The following is a 13,942-nucleotide window of genomic DNA, read 5'->3' on the forward strand; positions in this document are numbered from 1 at the left end:
AGAGAATCAGATAATTCTGAAATTTATTGAGGTAGGACTTGATTTGCCAATCCTCATATATGCTTTGTCAATGAAAGATGATGAACTACCTAAATTTTGACCTGCTTTGTACCCAAAATAAAATGAACTAGCTAATCAGCAAAGGTACATCAAGATAGTCGATCAGATCAGTGAATGGTATGAGCAAAAGTAAGGCTCTTTGGGTTTCTTGGAAGAATGCTCATAATGATACTGAACAGAAGACAATAATATCAGAGCTGATGGATGAGTTGATCAATTTCCAAGGCATGATGGCATAGTGGAGGAGGCAGATCTGATCAAGTATACCAATGAGATACTTCAACTGTCCGTTGAGGCATCAAAGGTTCCGGAGAAGGAGCTCGCCAACAAAGCAACCTCTGAACCTCATTTCAGAGAAATGGCTAAAATTCTATTTGAGGCTCGAATGAAGGCTAACCAAGTAGATCCAGCTGGTTGGATTCACACCGCATTGATTTTTCATAAGTTGCTAGACTCACCAAAGGAAGAAAACTCTCTATGATGTTGATACAAAGACTTGAAACGCTCTGACACCGTATGAAGTTGATATGAAGCACGAAGTAGCTAGAGTAGGAGGCAATCTACAAGCTCATCCAGAAGGTCAATGCTAGCTCCAGTGCTCAAGGAACAAGTCAACAGGGACATTTCAAGCCCTACCTCAAACGCAGTTCAGAAGACATCAGGGAAGAAAGCTCTAGAAAAATGGAAGCAATGAATTTTCAGAAGAGCGTATTATGAAACCACATGTTATGAATCCAATTGACATCAAATGGATATCAAGAATTTTGGAATACGCCAAAATCCAAAGAAAGTGGAGGAGGAATGTAGACGGTTGGAATAGGCCTTAATCAAGCACTGGTTCATAGTCAAGTCACTTAGTCGGATCTAGCAGTTATGGATGGTAATTACTGTAGTAATTGTACAATACACAATCAATCAGAGTCCAATTCGGGTACCTATAAATAACACCCACTACTTCATTTTGCGGGGCTGTCATTCCATAGACTAGAGCGAGTCCTTATAATCATTGACTCTATTGTATCTCTACCTTGTGCCAGTTATACTCTTCTTAAGTATATGAATATACCAATGTCAGTTTTCGTGTTCAGTTTTTTTATTTACATTTTCATTTCTGCCCTTATCTGATTCATGTGATGTCAGAAGTTTGAACATGGTTCTCTATCTAACCTAATAATTAACTCTAGTTCTCCAACTTGGAATAGCTATCAGAAGTGACTAACTCATTCTAGGTGACCTCTTGAGAAGATGTACCCACATGCCATATCAGGCCTCAAATTGGTAGAAAAATTATGACACCCACCTCAATTCCCTATTATAATTGATTGGGGGTGCGTTAGTTGTGGGACTTGGTTCAAAGGACCACTTTTGGACTCAAAGAAATCATAGTCATGTATAAGGATAGCCGAAGAAACAAAATTAGCTTGGATTGGACGAGTTGGTTTGTCTTCTACTTTTGCAGTGAGAGTTGTAAGGTACTCTGGTAAACAATTATGTGAAGCAAAAAATAATCCAAACATGCAAATTTTGCAAGCTATTTTTGAAGGGAATGCTCTGATCTCTTATCTCAATGAGAGAGTCCTGCAAAATCAACAAGAATGAGATCAAAGTATGGAGCATTTTCTATGGCCCAATGATGCATTCCAAAGAAGAGCAAGAATTATCTCTAAGAAGCTCAAGCTTTTCCAATGGATTTCATGTCCATATAAAGAGGTGTTAGAACTTAAAGTGTGCATTGATATATTTATTTTTTTCTTCTTGTTTACCTTTCATCTAGATTTTTCTTTCCTTCAGAGCTTCTTTGCACTATCCACCATGTGAATAGTGAATTTATTTCTTTTGAAGCCATTAGGTATACCTTCTCAAAAAGGATAAAGATATAGTCTTAATACTACCTCATATCCTTTCTATGAAAGGAGCAAGATGAAAGTTCATGCAAAGTAAAGATGGGGAGAAACACAATCTCCTCCTATTTCACCATTTATCTCTTGTGGCCATAATACTAGCTCCTCTAGGTCTCCTTTGTGTGTCAAGAAAGCTTTGTATAGAGGAAAACTATGTGAATACCTTGCCTTAAAGAGAGCCTCCAACCACCACCATTGTCCACTTGCAATAAAATCAGGATGGGTTTACTTGTGTATGGAGATTGCTTACACCATCTTTAAATAGCTTTGATAAGCCTCCACAGTTTTTCTCTTTCAAAGCCATTCTTACAGAAGGCATTAACCCAAAGTTTGATATCTTCGGTGCTTTCTTTATGCTCTATATTGCCAAAAATTATGGGTTTTACTCGAGAGAAGATGACTTTGTAGGACTTGTATCTGATGGGGGTACAAGGGAGGTTATGCCCTTTTACTGACATGTATTTTTTTAAAGAGATACTTTTTAAACATAGTTCTAGGTTTAAGAAGTTAATGGACTACCCTTCTTAGTGTTCATGGGGTATTCCAGAGTTGAAAAGCTTGGGCACGTGTTGTCAACCCATAGGATGTCATCAAAGTATATGAAGCGGTGTTTCAACTCTTTCACCATGTGTTTGTGTGTTGAGTTACAAGAGTGTGGTGTACATAGTAAAATACTAAAGAGTGGAGATATAGGTTGCACCATACAAATGAAACATGCTCGACCCATTGGGATACCATTTCTTTGCCTATATTTTAATGGCATTGTTCATCAATCTTTCTTTTAATTTCCCCAATTAATGTGCCAACATTGCTAGAATTGATCATTATCTTGGTGTACCGACGTGCATATTATGTACCTCCAGTGTTGGCTTTATCGTGGGATCAAAACAGTGCTGTTTTACAGACTAGCACTTGGCTCAATGTGTTAGAATGGCTTGCAAAATTTTGCAAGTATAATTGTGCTCACTATGTTGGGCTTTAGCTGCTCCACACATACATACATATATGCTTTCAATTCTCTCTCTCTCTCTCTCTCTCTCTCTCTCTCTCTCTCTCTCTCTCTCTCTCTCTCTCTCTCTCAAGTTTTTTTAACCACCAACTCAAAGCTCTTGTCTCATTGTCCAAGCAATTTCCACGCTTTGATGCCACTAGAAGGACATGATGCAAAGCATACATGGATGGATGGAGAGAGAGAGAGAGAGAGAGAGAGAGAGAGCTATTAAATCTATCCATGCTTTAAAGCTATCATTCACCGATGTTGACATGTCAAAGCCTAGAGAGATGCAACCTTGAAGGAACAAGCAAAGGTTGGGCAAGCCCCATTGTTAACATGTATTGGAATAACCTTTGACACCCAACATAGAGGGGAATAGAGTGTGTCTCATGCCCCATTGACGGACAACAAATGTACATTTCCATTCATAAAGAGATGGATGAATTTGAATAATATCTCCATGCTTTAAAACATTGAAATATTTCACAGACATTGAAATGTCAAAGCCTAGAGAGATGCAACCTTGAAGGAACAAGCAAAGGTTGGGCAAGACCCATTGTTAACATGTATCTGAATAACCTTTGACACCCAACATAGAGGGGAATAGAGTGTGTCTCATGCCCCATGGAAGGACAACAAACGTACATTTCCATTGATAAAGAGATGTCTGAATTTGAATATGGCTCAAACCCATCAAAATATTTTATCTGAATGATTTGTTGTTTATAGAGACAAAACGCTTCCTTGAGGGATAGCGAGTTGGAATTTTTTCACAAGGTGACCTTTTGATAGACTTCTACAATTTTTTAACTAGAAAAATCACACATGGTGATGCCTAAATATCAGTGATCGGGAAAAATAATTTCATTCACTCAAATTTTCCAAACAAAGGTTTCAAAATAACAATTTGCATTTCTTTGGAATATTCAGTGTTTGCATGCAAAAAATGAAAGAAACTTTGATGATCTCTTTAGCTTGCTATAAATCTTTTTTTGAATCATATGTTACTTGATGCTATATAATGAGCCGACACTATAGCATAGCCAAGGCAATAGTGCTTCCAACTTCTTGGGCTTTGAATGTGAGCCAATAAATGCTTAGAATTTTGTCCTTATGAGGCTTTTAATGTAGGGTATGACCATCTTGCGGTGACTTTGCAAGTTCTAATAAAACTGCATTGGAATGATTTAGCAAGCATTATAGTTGGGGGATTTCAATAACAAGTAAGAAGGAACAATACTAGATGGCAAGTTTAGAGTGGTAAGAGTCATGGAATAAAGGCATCCAATGATCGTATACTTATGTCACTTTGGTTAGACTTAAATCACTTCATCCTCAATGTTATATGCACTAACTTGATGAAAACTATAGACTAGGAAGCTCTAAGCGGTGATGAGACATAGAAGACCTCATAGTTAATGTGGTCTTGTACATGGATTCTGAACTTTTCAATAGGCATGCTTTATTATCTTTTGTGTTCAAATTTTAATCAAATTCATTGGTGATAGTTTAAGCTTCTTTGAACAATATATAAACAAAAGCACTCTAACCGTTCCTTAATCTAGGAAGCAATGTCCCCTCAACTTTTTTTTGGCAGCTTGATTTGTTGCTAGAATTTGCAACACTTCCTTTGTAGCACCCATGGCTTTAAAAGCCATAATGGTTTGTCACTATAGTCCGTTACCCTTCCTTTGTAGCTCACTTGGTTGTTTCTTGGAATTGAATGCATTATATGTTTGATTTATTTATTTCTAAGTCACAAGTATGATACTTGTATTGATTAAAAAAAAGGATTCCATAAAGTTGAGGAGCATGCATAAACATAGCAGATAAACACATACTTATATTAATATAAAAAGGATTACTTAAAGTTGAAGAGCATGCATAAACACATCATATAATAAACAAGGTGCAAAATCACCATCGTTTATTGGACAAAGTATTACACAAGGGAAATGTGTGGTAGGACATTCCGTATGGAAACAAAGGCACGTTGGTAAAACCAAAAACTGCGATTACTATTGCCGACTTGAGGGAGATTATTCTAGAGACAAGCTAACAAGCAAGCATTTCCCAAGGCGTTGAGTAATAAGCCTCAAGAGTGTGACCGAATGAAAATAGGGCAAACAATGATAGCGCTCTACCCTAGAAAAAGATACCCCTAGTTCTCTTAACGAGTCATTGCATTGCACTCACCTACCTTAGTTCACCTTGGAAAAAAAATTGGAATCGAACATAGAGAGATCTATGCGTTTTTCCTCCATAGGAATTGGTCGTTTGGGGGTACCTACTTGTAGAGAAGTGTGAAGATCAAACCAACTATTGTGGTAGCAAAATAGAACAACATGCTCTCAATTAATGTGATGGCCATGAACACACAGCTTCCAAGTGAGTAGGCAGCTCAGTGATGGTTAACATCAACTTTGTTTCTATTTTTCTCAAGCCCTTATTAATTTGTACATTTCGACTTCTTAATAAACATCATTTCCATTTTGAATTGTTGCACTCCCCTATCAATTTCACAATTTACAACCTATGGGGAAATCCTATTGATTAAGAACATCAAAGCAGTATATTCCTCATGCACGTAGACAAAACCTCCTCATCCAATCGAGCCACCATACCAAATCCATCCACCCACTGGCTATTTGTCCACCTTTGTTGCCCAAACTCAAATGACTGATCATCCCTACAACATACAAGTCAACTTTGTTTAGAAATTTGTTCTTTTATCATGCTTCACAAGATATATTCAGAAGGTTGTCATATGGGTAGTTTATTTAGAGTTACAGAGAAACAGTGACTTCAAGCAAAAGAAAAAAAAAAGGTTGCCTCCATAAACAAAAGTGCAAAAAGCCCAAAGAAAATTGGCCGATTGGAGAGAGAGAGAGAGAGAGAGAGAGAGAGAGAGAGAGAAGATTGCAGAAGCTCACGTCAACAACCAAGATTGCAAGAGGCACAATCTACAAAAAGTTTTATAGTTACCCATAATCTTGGGCGATTTTCATCGTCTTAAATGGAATATGTTCTTTAATGCCCTATTGATCTTCACACTAATTAACCACATATCCATTTTAGATTGTTACATGCCCTTGCTCCCCTTGAACTTAGTAAGCTACAAAGTGAGACAATAACAAAGCTAATGACCCAAAAGATAGATACAAGAGGCTCGATCATTTGCATCGTTCAACCCCAAATGTAAGGGACACAAGGGTTTGGAAGCCATAGAACTAGAATATTATTAGCTATCTTTCAGGGTTCGATCACGGGTCGACCGCAAGCCGAGTGCAAATGGGGCTTGCCTGCAACCTCAACTACAACAGCGTAGCGACCATCCTTTCGATTTCGGCAAGCACTTCAGTCAGCTGCAGCAGCCTTTCTAGACGCCTCTGCTGCAAGGCGTCCAGCTTTGTAGCGTCTTTTCCTTCAAGCCCTTCCCCTGCCTGTGCTTTGGCACCCTCAACGAGAACAGAGAAGCTCACAACGCGAGCAGAGGTGCCCGAGCACAGGCAGGGCCTTTCCCTTTTGCCCACATCGCAGGTAACTCTTCACGAGCTTCTGCGCAGCGCAAGGATCTCCCCCATTCTCGTTAGTGGAGATGAGAATGTCCTAATCACAGGTATTCAACATGACTCTCGCCTTGTTAAACCTGGCAATGTCTTTGTTTGCTGCCGAGGGTTCTCCACAGATGGCCACGTTCATGCTGCACATGCTATTGAAAGAGGCGCTGTCGCAATCGTTAGCACAAAGAGCACACCCACCACAGAGATCCCCATTGCATTCGTTCAGGTTGAAGATACTAACTCCATTCTATCAGCTCTGTCCTCAGCATTTTATGGACATCCCTCTGAGAAACTTACCGTTGTCGGCATCACTGGCACCAATGGCAAGACCACCACCTCTTACCTAGTAAAGAGCATTTTTGAAGCTATGAATATGAAGACGGGGCTGCTTGGAACCATTGCCCACGACATCAATGATGGAAGTAAGATCGTTGCTTCCAACACTACACCCGATGCACTCTCTCTCCAATGCCTCATGGCAGCTATGGTAAGCAATGATGCCACAGCGTGTGTTATGGAGGTCTCATCACATGGTTTAGCACTTGGCAGATGCAATGCAGTAGATTTTGACATAGCTTTGTTCACAAACTTGACCAGAGACCACATGGACTTTCATGAAACTGAGCAAAATTACAAGGAAGCAAAAGGACTTCTCTTTGCAAAGATGCTGAACCCGCTTCAACATAGAAAGATTATTAATGCAGATGACCCACATGCCGCCTATTTTGTGAAGCAAGGTAGTTCCTCAGTTCCTCTTGTAAGATTCAGCTATGAGGAAAGGGATGCTGATGTTTTTGCGACAAATGTGGTGCTTTCTCTCTTCAAGACCGATTTTGTAGCGCACACTAGAATGGGCGAAGTACATATAACTTCGAAGTTACTTGGCAGGCACAATGTATACAACATCCTCGCAGCGGTTGCGGTAGGTATCGCTGCAGAGATCCCACTAGATGTTATTGTTGCAGGAGTGGAAGCAGTTCATGCAGTCCCAGGCCGATGTGAGCTCATTAAGGAAGGCCAGAATTTTACTGTCTTAGTGGACTATGCACATACGCCAGATGCTCTTGCAAGGCTGTTGGATATGGTTAGAGAATGTGGTGCAAAACGGATCATAACTGGTACCCAATTTGTCTTGATTTGACATTTGATTTTTGGTTTTGATGCTTGTAACTTTCAATTCCTTCTGCTTAAAGTATTCCAAGAGTGATTTCATCGAGTTATAATAACCGGTACCTAATCTAACCCTAATTGTCTTTATTTGAATTTCCATTTTTGGTGTTGATGCTCGTATTTCTTAATTTCCTCTGCTTAAATCACTCTAAAAGTGATTCCATTGAATTTTTCCAATCAATCTGTTTGTGAATTAATGTGAACACATGGTTTTACTGCTTAAACTTCACAGTGATTGGTTGTGGAGGCGACCGTGACAGAGGGAAGCGCCCAATCATGGCAAGAACTGCAGCAGACAAGAGCCATATCTGCATATTGACATCTGACAACCCAAGGACTGAGAACCCTCGTAAGGACAATGTTTAGTTGCAGTAAAGAGTTCTTTTACTCACCCATACTTAAAGAGCTTTTGGGCTGTTGTTTACTTGTAATATGCATTTCATGAGACACACCTTATTTATATATGTGAAGTCAACAGTTTCCATCCTGGATGATATGCTGACTGGTCTCAGGCTGTCGAAGGAGGAATGCTTGAAACAGGAGGTTGAGGATGGTCTGTACTCTTTGAACAATACACATCAGCTGATTGTATGTGAGAATCGTCAGCTAGCAATAAGAAGGGCTATTTCAATGGGAAAAGACGGTGATGCAGTGGTAAGACAAGTAATGACGCACATAATTCTTCTACATGTCTCTGCTGCCCCTAGGCTTCTCTAAAGTAACTGCTGTTTGATGGTGCCAGGTCGTAGCTGGAAAAGGTCATGAAGCTTATCAAATTATAGGGAGTAGAAAAGAGCATTTTGATGACAGGGATGAATGTCGCAAAGTGCTACAGGGTTTAAATACAGATCCTCCGCCAAAAACAGGCCAATAGTTAGTGAGTCCTTACAGCTTTTTGCAGTTTCCCGGTAACGTAGCACTCTCCTAACACACTAGAGGGTGCTTGTGTTGCACAACGACAAAAATCTTCATGTAATAAAATGTACGGTGAATGCTTCTTCCACAAGTGGTATACCTGCTGCGTCAACCTTGTTTGGTTGTGCTAAGACCAAACCCTTCACCTCATTTGAACTCACTTTGATCACATCATTACATCTTTTTGCAGCCCTCCTTGATGGGTCATTGCAATAGTTAATTCTTTTAAGTCGTGTAAGGGCATTGCACTTGGGCTACGCTAGACCAGTGTCACACATGGCCAGCCACGATTTATGATGTGTTACATTGTGGCAGGGTATGGAGGCCTTCGACTAGGAAAAGCATTTTTGTTGAGAATTGGATAGAACTAGGTGGGTGGGTGGGGGTGGACGGGGTTCTCATAAATGAGAGGGAGGGTAGCTTCAAGTTACAAGCCGGTTTTCAGCAGACAGCTGGTGGGTGTTAGGCTTTAGATGTTACCCCATTGGGTGATGGTAGCCAGGAGGATGTCAATGTGGCCTTCGTTGATGCAAGCTTATGAGTTATATAACTATCCTCAACAATAGAAAAGACATGCGAGGAAGCTTCCATTTGGGGAAACAAGTGTTCTCAAGAAAAGGTGTCTGACTTTTGCTTTCAAGGGTGAAAAAGATCTGTCATTCACATATAAATGAACCGCTCTTCTATTAACAGGAGAAATGATCTAAGGCTTGATTGTCATCCAAGCAAACCATACAGTCATTTACATGGTGTTTGTCATGTGCTTGTTCTCAACTGCATTCAGTACATTAAAAATAGCTACTAGATACTTTCAGGTTTAAATTTGGGCTGCTACTATTTAAGGTATTGAAAAAAGGTGGTGCTAGTTTGCCTTTTCTATTTGAAATTGATGCCAGCCTTATTTCCGCATGTGATGCTGCATCAATTTTGCTTGTGGCATTTAGTTATACAAGCTAGTAGCAGTAAATTGATTTTTCTTGTTACCTATCTGTTGTCCTTGTCTATCATTGGAAGGTTCAACTTGAGAATTTGTACTGAACGGTGATTTCAGGGGATAGTGAAGGTTTTGACAAATTTGTTCTGCCACACTTTACATTCATGTATGAGAGCCATTAAATGTGATGCAGCAATGATCTTTTGCTCTTCCATATCTAAGACCAATTGGTTAGTTGTATTCCCTTTCTATTGTTACTGTCAAATGTTTGTCCCCAAAACACCTACTGTATGATTCATTACCACCCTAGTGAGGTAAGTATATTGCCTATTGAATCAAGTACAAAGCAACTTAACTTTTGACTTCCTCCATACCAAGTTCTTCCCCATTGTCCTCATAAACTCAAAGTAAAACATCTAGAAAAATGTTTTAATGAGAATACTTAACATATTGAATGAAAAAAGCCCGTCTTCGCAGAACAAAAGAATGTGCATGGGCAAAACTTTTGCTATAATCTCTTGCATTTGCAATAATCAAATGTTGGCACAGCACTATCAAGATTTGTAGCTTGGGCATTGTACAGTACCATTGCTTACCAATGTGAACTCCAGATCATAACCTTGCAATTAATTTTTCTGATATATCTCATGGGTGATCTAATTGCTATTCACCATCTTACCCACACCCTAATACTAACGGTTCATTGACATCTCATGGATGCTGCGACTGTCGATCCACTATCTTAGCCACTTACATGATCAGTATCACCTGGTTCTTCATCTCCAAACCCACCTTTTCCATGTTCCCACATGAATACATACGAGGCAAACTAATCTTAACTTCATTTCATGGTGTCACATTGAAAATGTAAAAACTATTGCTCCCTTCAACTTACTAAAGTACAGTTATGAGTTACACATCGAGATGAATTTGATTGGGAAATTACCCCCTCTAAAGAACAAGACCACTCACTTGATGAAACAGATTCACTACATTTAGATGAGTATAATAAGGTTTTTAACACAACACACCAAAAAGGAACAGAGAGCTTTACCTAAGGAGTAGAGTTCCGTATGGAAATTAGATGGTCTTCCAGTAACACATCCAATTGCATTTACAAACTCATCCATGGCCTGCTTTATCACACAATTCGACCATTAACAAATAGGGTTGCTATAAGAGCCTAAAACCTCGGTTGTTAACCCGCTTTCCTTTAGGGTCAAAAAATATTCAGGTTTGGGAATTTATAGTTTACAGAAGCTTACATATCAACCGATACTTTTAACTTTGCCTTCACACAAGGCTCATGTTTCCTCATTATGTAGCCTACTCTAACTTGAAAAGAAAAATTTCTGATCCAAGACATCCATCAAATACATGGACGTCATGGATCAGAGATCTCACCCTTGCAGCGTTTCGCATTTTCACTTGCTAGCGGTACATCAATATTTTTCTACATGAGTTACAGCCTAAAGAATGTTTGCCTCAGCAAAATATATGTTACAGACACGAATAAATCCTGCAAAGGAGCTGACAAAGTGTACAATGTGCTGACGAAACAGCCACAAAAATTTAATTACAAGGGAGAGATCCGTTTACCTGTTGATCAATAACAAGTCATTTCTCTCTCTCTCTCTCTCTCTCTCATGCACATGCATGAATGTCCACACACATTTGACTTATTTAAGATAACACACAGCAGCTTCAACGAGATCAGTTGTTAGTAAACTCTCGACTAGGCCAAAATTGAATTTTCAGAAGGATCCTGTGCTCCCTACTTCCCAGAGTGGAATATTATGTATGTGTGCATGCGTATTTGTGTTCACAGGGGGAATGAAATGAAATGTAATAGAATAAACTATTAGCATCTGCAAGAGGCCAAATGACCTGACCTATCGGCAAGTAAAACTAAAAAAGATGCTGTCTATGCATTGGATGTAACGATCAATCTGTAAAGAGGGGAGGCCCGGAGGAGTGGGGGACATCCCATAAATTCATGGGTCTCTGCAGCATGCTATTCTCCTGCATCATAAGGAAGTGAGAGGTCACGTCCCATATCTCACAATGATATCCTGGATCATTATCTCTCCGCATCGGTACAGCTCCCTCGAAATCTAGGTCATCTCCTGTGCTGTACATGAATGGCTCCATTTACTAGCGAACAAGAATGCCCTTACTGGTGCCTGGGAGATTCAAAATTCTGTGATCTCTCTCTTAAGACTCTTTGCAGGCCCTTGTTGCACAGGTGTGCGATCTCTCAGAAGAGTATCCTCCAAGTCTACGAATCTGTAGCAATTATAAACATCTCTGGGTAGTCCACGCCTCTGGAAAAATTCCAAGCCCTCCTTGAATAAAAACACTAAAAATGCCCTTTCACCTCAGTATAAGCAAGACAATGGCAGACAAAATGCTCCTCGGTCTACACCCGGTATATGCTCTTCTCTGGAGGAAGTCCACTGTCTCTCTCAACCTCTTATCTCCAACTGGTGCGAGGAGGTGCTATCTGACCAACGGGAGATGTCAACCCATGTGAGAGATGCATATCCTCTTGATGAGCTAGTTGACCTAGGATCGGCTCAAGGTGCGAGATGACGCATCCAGAGAGTAGTTAAATAGAGTTAGTCTGTCCATACTGAAATCATGTTGATCAAAGCATGCTCACATCAAATGTGCATACTGGCAGGTACTGCCTCCATCCCTGCTGACTGCCCAGAGGACTATAGGGCTATCTCTGCACGTCTACATCTCAGAAGCTCCCACAGGCTAATGAATAAATGATACTGATCTGGTGAGTCCCTCCAACATGATAGGTGCTACACTTATCTCTACTCTAGCAATCCCGATTCTCATATGGAACAGAGCTTTTGCTTTGGGCCATCCTGGACATCCTAGAGACCAAGGGCCTTTCCATCAATCTCCATCCATCGTAAGTCCCAAAATTCAGAGAGAGAGAGATGAAATGATAACATCTACAAAAGGCCAAAATGACCTATGAGGCCAACAAGTTACAAACTGGTGAATCTCATACAAAGTCTGTGTGTGTGTGTGTGTGTGTGTGTGTGAGAGAGAGAGAGAGAGAGAGAGAGAGAGAGAGAGAGAGAGAGAGATGAAATGATAACATCTACAAAAGGCCAAAATGACCTACGAGGCCAACAAGTTACAAATTGGTGAATCTCATACAAAGTCTGTGTGCTGAAAGAAAGACTAACATCCTAAACAAAATGTTGTAGTGAAAGTGAAAGTGGGGGAAAGACTAGAGACTCTCTAGTCAATAAAAGGTACAAAATAATGAGGGAAGTAAGAAGCTTAAGCTATTAAGAAGGGGATAATCCACCATCGGTCTGTATCGGATCTCTTGGATGTCCTCCATGGTCAAAAACCTGACTCGGTGTCGTGCGTGGCGTGCCAAAATAATCGGAATCCTCCTTTGTAATCTCAGTCTATGCTGGGATGCCCTCCTTTGTAATCATGGACGCCTGGATCTCCCTAGGTCCATCGCACGGTCAATCAATGTGCCTCTAGTGGAGGTGGGATCCAAACTCTGCTCTGCAGACCCTGTCTGTCTAGCTGTCTAGTGGTAATGGTCCGTGACCTGCCGTTTGAGTCTCTCTCTGGTCGCCTCAACAAGTAATCTCTTTGTCTCCTCAACTCAAGCACCTCCCACAAGCACAATACGCTGCCCGTATCCTGAATACTATTCTGATGCATAAGAATACATGAAAACCATAAGCCTATTGGCTGAATTTTTCAAATCTGTATCCTCAAACGCGTCAGAGTGCTGAAATTTTCATGGGCAGCCGGTGATGCGCTTGTTTGAGTGTGACTTTCCCCCGCAGGAACACACACAAGCTCCTATGGCTGCACTCTACCTCCATCCTAGGCTTACCGGCCCACATGGACACCAAAGGAGGGAAATCGTGAGAGAGAGAGAGAGAGAGAGAGAGAGAGAGAGAGAGAGCTGAACTGAGAGCGGAAAGAGGATAGTCTCTGCCTAGGTGGAAACTGTTGCAGGATGCCCTTCATAAGGTGCTATCTGTTAATATACCTTGCGTATAGTTCCCTTGGCCATTTGGCGTTGGATGAGAGAGAGAGAGAGAGAGAGAGAGAGAGCTGAACTGAGAGCGGAAAGAGGATAGTCTCTGCCTAGGTGGAAACTGTTGCAGGATGCCCTTCATAAGGTGCTATCTGTTAATATACCTTGCGTATAGTTCCCTTGGCCATTTGGCGTTGGATGAGAGAGAGAGAGAGAGAGAGAGAGAGAGAGAGAGAGAGCATACCCCGGCGGTTGGAGTTTTCTCACGCTAGGATTTGCTCTTTTTTTTTTTACATCGGCCGCGTTCAAACCGGCCCGACCACTTAGTTCTAAAGGATTTTAACCTTTAACTTGAAAACAGGTATAAAAACC

General features: G+C 40.6%; 2 protein-coding genes across 6 annotated transcripts in view; one reads left to right on the plus strand and one right to left on the minus strand.

Annotated features, from left to right (window-relative positions):
• The first annotated feature begins 6,210 nt into the window (after positions 1 to 6,210).
• On the plus strand, positions 6,211 to 8,795 carry LOC147454889 (UDP-N-acetylmuramoyl-L-alanyl-D-glutamate--2,6-diaminopimelate ligase MurE homolog, chloroplastic-like). 2 transcript variants are annotated; one of them, XM_086516710.1, is made up of 5 exons: positions 6,211 to 6,574; positions 6,785 to 7,636; positions 7,921 to 8,037; positions 8,167 to 8,342; positions 8,431 to 8,795. In XM_086516710.1, exons 1-5 carry the CDS (start codon positions 6,247 to 6,249, stop codon positions 8,560 to 8,562), a joined length of 1,605 nt encoding a protein of 534 aa, XP_086372836.1. In that variant the 5' UTR covers positions 6,211 to 6,246; the 3' UTR covers positions 8,563 to 8,795. The 2 variants fall into 2 exon arrangements, with proteins under 2 accessions (XP_086372836.1, XP_086372835.1); XM_086516709.1 differs by having other exon boundaries at positions 6,211 to 7,636.
• Positions 8,796 to 10,026: 1,231 nt separating this feature from the next.
• The window catches only part of LOC147454890 (uncharacterized), a 35,840-nt gene continuing 31,924 nt past the window's right edge, over positions 10,027 to 13,942 (minus strand). For 2 of the 4 annotated variants that reach the window (XM_086516705.1, XM_086516708.1), the window contains one exon: positions 10,716 to 11,136. The gene's annotated coding sequence lies outside the window, so the exon portion shown is untranslated. Of the gene's footprint in view, positions 10,671 to 10,715; positions 12,507 to 13,942 lie in introns of those variants that run through there. The other 2 variants (XM_086516706.1, XM_086516707.1) reach the window with 2 other exon arrangements.

Source organism: Adiantum capillus-veneris, chromosome 7, assembly GCF_014529385.1.
Source record: "Adiantum capillus-veneris isolate H3 chromosome 7, ASM1452938v2, whole genome shotgun sequence".
Lineage (NCBI taxonomy): Eukaryota > Viridiplantae > Streptophyta > Polypodiopsida > Polypodiales > Pteridaceae > Adiantum > Adiantum capillus-veneris.